This window comes from Pongo abelii, chromosome X (genome assembly GCF_028885655.2).
Source record: "Pongo abelii isolate AG06213 chromosome X, NHGRI_mPonAbe1-v2.0_pri, whole genome shotgun sequence".
In the NCBI taxonomy this organism is placed as follows: domain Eukaryota; kingdom Metazoa; phylum Chordata; class Mammalia; order Primates; family Hominidae; genus Pongo; species Pongo abelii.
In genome coordinates, this window is record NC_072008.2 from 77,878,890 (window position 1) to 77,883,985 (window position 5,096).

At 46.7% G+C, this 5,096-nt stretch overlaps 1 protein-coding gene across 3 annotated transcripts; it reads right to left on the minus strand.

Moving 5' to 3' along the window:
• Positions 1-2,157: 2,157 nt before the first annotated feature.
• LOC129052957 (polyadenylate-binding protein 1-like 2) lies at positions 2,158-4,523 on the minus strand. Of its 3 annotated transcripts, none has more exons than XM_054544731.2 (4): positions 3,493-4,280; positions 3,142-3,208; positions 2,866-2,907; positions 2,158-2,696 (listed from the first exon to the last, which is right to left on the minus strand). In XM_054544731.2, exon 1 carries the CDS (start codon positions 4,145-4,147, stop codon positions 3,545-3,547), a length of 603 nt encoding a protein of 200 aa, XP_054400706.1. In that variant the 5' UTR covers positions 4,148-4,280; the 3' UTR covers positions 2,158-2,696; positions 2,866-2,907; positions 3,142-3,208; positions 3,493-3,544. The 3 variants fall into 3 exon arrangements, with proteins under 3 accessions (XP_054400706.1, XP_054400705.1, XP_054400707.1); XM_054544730.2 differs by having other exon boundaries at positions 2,159-2,696; positions 3,090-3,208; XM_054544732.2 differs by having other exon boundaries at positions 2,170-2,907; positions 3,090-3,208; positions 3,493-4,523.
• Positions 4,524-5,096: the final 573 nt, after the last annotated feature.

Genomic DNA, 5,096 nt, shown 5'->3' on the forward strand with positions numbered 1-5,096 from the left:
AATTCCAGCTGTCTTCTTTGTAGAAATTGACAGACTGATTTGCCTCTCCCTCTCGCATTACTCTTAGCTTATTTTCCCAGTAATGATAAGAAAGATTTTGTTCTGATTGGATCAAAGCTAAGGACAGATCTCTCTGTGTACTGAACATGGACCCTTTGTGTCATACCAGTAGCTGTTCGCTTTGGTGCATAGGAGGCTATTTCCGAACCCCTTCTGTGATGGGCTAAACAAATAAAATAACAGATATATTTTAACATATAACTTCTATGAAGAAATAATAGCAATCCATACCTTACAAGAATAAACCCTAAAACAATGATATCTTTGTTTTTCAGGTTTGCGAAATTGTCAAAGTTGCCTTGAACTGAATGAAGGGTCTGCATCAAATAATTAAACATAAATTAGCTTGTTTCTTCCACCAAGGCAGTGGCTCTGTTTTATTCACTTTATAGAGTTTGTAAAACTGTTCTATTTCTAAGTGGTTTTTAAAAGATGCTCCTTTTTGTTCTCTTAAAATCATTATTTCTGATGCTTGTCTTGATTTTTTAATTGTTCATTTACACCCTGTGCAAAGCAAAGAAATATCAAATGCTTTGCTCTAGGAGAGGGAGGCAATTCAATTGCAAAATTGTTCATCATACCTTAGGTTTAATGGGGTAAATCTTAGAAACTACTTTAATATCCTTAATAGGTAAACTCCTAAATAAAATTCCAGTCTTATAAAATGATGGTTTCAGGAGAAAACTGAATAGCCATGGATGTTTTAGATGTTGCAAGATATTGAAAAGCAAATAATGACAAAATATGCCAGTATAATTCTATAATTGGTTTTAAATGCTTATGGATGGATAGTAGCAGCCTGTATAAAAAATAATCTAAAGTGGTTTTGATCTATATTTTAATGCACTAGATCTCCCTCTTTAAAAATGTTTGTAAAATGAAATAATAGAAAAATTGATAAGCTTTTTTAGCTTAACAAAACTTTAAAAATACTTTGATCAATTTAAGAAGGTGGGATGTGATACATGCACTTTTCTACATGTTTATATCCACCACTGTAGTGGATATAAACTAGTGGATATAAAGACCAAGAAAAATATTTAACATGTTCATGTCTATTACTCTGTAATTCCACTAGTAAGGAATAAAAAACAATAAAATATACCTACACATTCAGGTAAAAAGTTGTTCATCATAGAATTGATCTTATGAGGGAAAAAAATCAGAATCTTTTTAAACATAGCCCCAAAGGATGCTTGGTTGCAGAAATCATAGCTTATCCTGATGACAGAATATATGTAAAAACAGAATTGCAGGACAATATTTAATGATTTACAGAGATGACTCCGGATAATTGTAATAGTGAAATACCCTCCAATGAAACAATGCATATTGTGTTATAAATATAAAGGTAAGTAGATACCTATTATTGAAATTTTATTTTGTCAAGTAGTAGTATTAGGAGTATTAGGATTTCAACCTTCTTTTCTTCGTTAGCAATTTTTAAAAAATATTTTCTATTATAATTTTGTACAATTTGTATAAAGATAAATGTATAACATAAATAAAAACAAAAAAGCTCCTGTGTCCCTGAGAAAATACTGGTGAATTGCAGAAACAAATGTAATAGCAAGTGCAGAAAATCGTCCAGGCATCTGGGTCCTGTAACAACACTGATGCACCTTATGAAGATGAACTTGTACTATATTTACAGACGGCCATTGAATAACACATTCTTCCTCCCCTCCAAAAAAACATTCAAACTGCCCATATACTTTGACACATGAATTCTACTTTTAGCAATGACTCATCAGGAAATAATCTTGAAAGTCAGCATGTTTTGTGCACTAGGAACTTCATGGCAGCTTTAGATTACATAAAGGAAAAACAGAAACAATCTAGATGTTCAACAACGAGGAAAGAGTTAAAATAAAACATGCATAAGACACAGAACACACAGATATATAGACATAGATACATATGTACAACACATATATCTAACCTTCTACCTAGTCATGAATTCAATAGAATATTAAGAGCCAGAGAAACTATTTTAAAAGTATCTTTAATGACATGAAATGAAGTTCAAGAATATGTGTGTGTATAAATATACACACACATTTATGTGTGAAAAGCAGATATAAAAACAGTCTGTACATCATAATATACATATATGATATATGCATAAGAAAAAAACTAGACCTACAGACAAAATTGTTTCAGGTAGTTCTTGAAAATATCAGAGAGGTGTGCATGAAAATGTTTCTGGAATGTGTGTGTAATCGTCAGAAATGATTACTGGTGACTTTAATTTTCTTCTGTTAACTTGTCTGCTTTGTGATTATTTTTTTCTTGCAATGACGCTGAATTATTTTTCTGACAACAGGGAAAAGGACAGGAAGTGGGCACAGGAGAATGGGGTCATAAGCAGTGTTTGATTGCAGCAAAACCACTGAGGACAGGGAAATACCCTTTGCAGCCTGCCAAGCTGGCTAAGACACACACATACACACACACACACGCACACACGCACGCACACACACGATCAATTACAGTGACCAGGAGACTATGCAGGGGAAACGGGCATACTCTTTACTAGCTGCGCTGGCCGGCACGAGTGCAAATCGGTACAATGCTTATGAAGGGGGCCTTTTGGCAACACACAGGAAAGGTCTTTAAAATGTCTATATGTGGATCTTGCAAGTCCGCAGTTAAGGAGACCACCGGGATGCTAGCAAAGATTGGATTCACTCATCAAAGCACAGAGCACGCAATGTTGGTCTTAAACACAGGGAAAGAACTAGGCACCACCTGAATGTCCAACAATGCGGGAATGATTACAGAAATGTTAAGGTCCACGGATACACTGAAGCACTCTGCAGGCACTGAAGATGACGTTTCATAAGCCTGTTGGTAACATGGAAAGAAGTTCAATGGGTTGATTTTTGTTTGGTTTTAGTTGCTGAAAAAGCAGGTTAAGAAACACCACGTACATGAACCATTCTATAACAGTGTGTTAAAAGGGAAGGCGGGGTGGGGGTGAGCAAAGGAGAGAGAGGGAGAGAAGAGAGCCTGGAAAAGCAGCACACCAAAAAGGTAAAAGTGGTTCTCTCTGGGGAGTAGGACCAGGGGAGCAATTACTCTCTTGTTTCTTCCCTCATCTGATATCCTTCTCCTTTCTGATGATGCTACCATGAAATTGTATCACCTGCGCAGTAAACAAAGAGAGAATGAAAATGCTTTTTAAACCAAACCACAGGGAGAAGAGGCAGCCTTTAACCTACAAATGGCACAGATTAGTAAGATTATTCACAACGCCCTTGGTAGGGGTGGGCGGGGGAGAGGAAGGGAAGGAGAGGAGAGGTGGAGGGAGAAAATAGGAAGCGGGGAGAGAGAGGGGGAGAGAGGGAGAGAGAGACCTGCACTCCCAACACAATAAATACACTGCTGGTGGGTTGGCGGGGGGAGGGCTGGGGGTGGGGGGTTGTAAACCGGGTGTGAGCCAAGGTTTGGCTCTGCTGGCTGGCTAGCTCCTGGGATGTCTTCATCGCAAGGTGGCCTCCTCGTCGGTGTCTTCCTCGAAATCCTTGACGTCAGCACTAGTGGACTGCCTGGCCCAGGCTCCCCTTTCGGCCTCTCGTTCTTTATGCGACTTGAATCTCCCGACGAAAATTTTGCGGTAGTTCAGGAACATGCCATTCATCACATCGATGGCCCGCTCCGCAGATTCCTGCTTTTGGAAGTGCACGAACCCGTAGCCCTTGGGCCCCTTTTCGTCACAGGCCACTTTGCAGGAGAGGATGTTGCCGAACGCCGAGAAGATGTTGTACAGCGCCTTGTTGTCGATGGTCTTGCCCAGGTTCTTGATGAAGACGTTGCCCACCCCGCTCTTGCGGAGCGACGGGTCCCTCTGGGACCACATGATGCGCACTGGCCTGCCCTTTATGACATCAAAGTTCAGGGTCTCCAGGGCCCGCTTGGCGTCCACCGGTTGCTGGTAGTTGACATACGCGTAGCCCAATGAGCGGCGGGTGATCTTGTCCCTGCAGATGCGGATGGAGAGGATGGGCCCAGCTGGACTGAACTTCTCGTACAGCATTGCCTCGGTCACCTCAGGGTGCAGGTCGCCCACGTACAGGGAGGCCATCGGAAAATCTGGGTTCCCCTCCCAGTCCCCGAGGGCCTCATCCGCATCTGCATCCGCGGCGGCCGCCGCAGCCGCCACCTCGGCCGCCACCTCGGCCGCCAGCTTCGCATCCGCATCCGCATCCGCATCCGCATCCGCATCCGTCTCCCCCAAGGGGGGCCCCGCAGCCTCCGCTGCGGCGGCGGCGGCGCTGCCCTCCGCCACCGCCACCACCGTTGCCACCCGGGCGGCCTCCGCCTCCCCCGGGGTGGCCTCCGATGCTGCCTCCTCTATTGAGGCCTCGGCCTCCACCTCAGCCTCTACCTCTGCTTCCGCCTCCGCCACGGAGGCCTCCGCCACCGCCTCTGCCACGGTCGCCGCCGCAGCCTCCGCCGCCGCCGCAGCCGCTGCCGCCACCGCCGCCGCCACTGTCGCTGCTGTCGCCACGGTCGCCGCTGCCGCCGGGCCGCTGCCGCGACCTCCCTTCCCGCGAGCTGGGGGACGGAGAGGCGGGGGAGGGCAGGAGGGCGGGTGGGTGCCGGAACGCAGACCCGATGCGCGAGCCGGAGCTGGCGCAGGGGATCCGAACTGGCGAGTTCAAGTCACCTGGGATGGCAAGTGCTGCCAGGAGCGCGCCGGTGCGAGTCGCCGCAGCCTGCAGCCAGCTGCTGTTGCCGCCGCCGCTCGGTCGTGGGCTAGCGCGCAGGGTGCGGGGTGCGGGGTGCGGGCGGGCGGGCGGGCGGCGTGTGGTGGGGGGCGGGGGGTGTTGGCGTCTGTCGTCCGGGCAGCTGGGAAGGCTTCTGTCTCTTTGGTTCCCCCTGTGGCTGCTGCGGGGCTGCGGGATTGCGGGGCTGCGGAGCTGCGGGGCTGCGGGCAGTGGGAGGTGACGGGGGTGTCGGGGGTGGGATCGGGAGCGGGAGCAGGGGCGGGAGTGGGAGCGGGACTGGGAGTGCTCAGCCTCTCGGGTCGC

Excerpts from the sequence above, each read along its gene's own strand:
- LOC129052957 (XM_054544731.2), bottom strand. The coding sequence starts at position 4,147 with ATGGCCTCCCTGTACGTGGGCGACCTGCACCCTGAGGTGACCGAGGCA.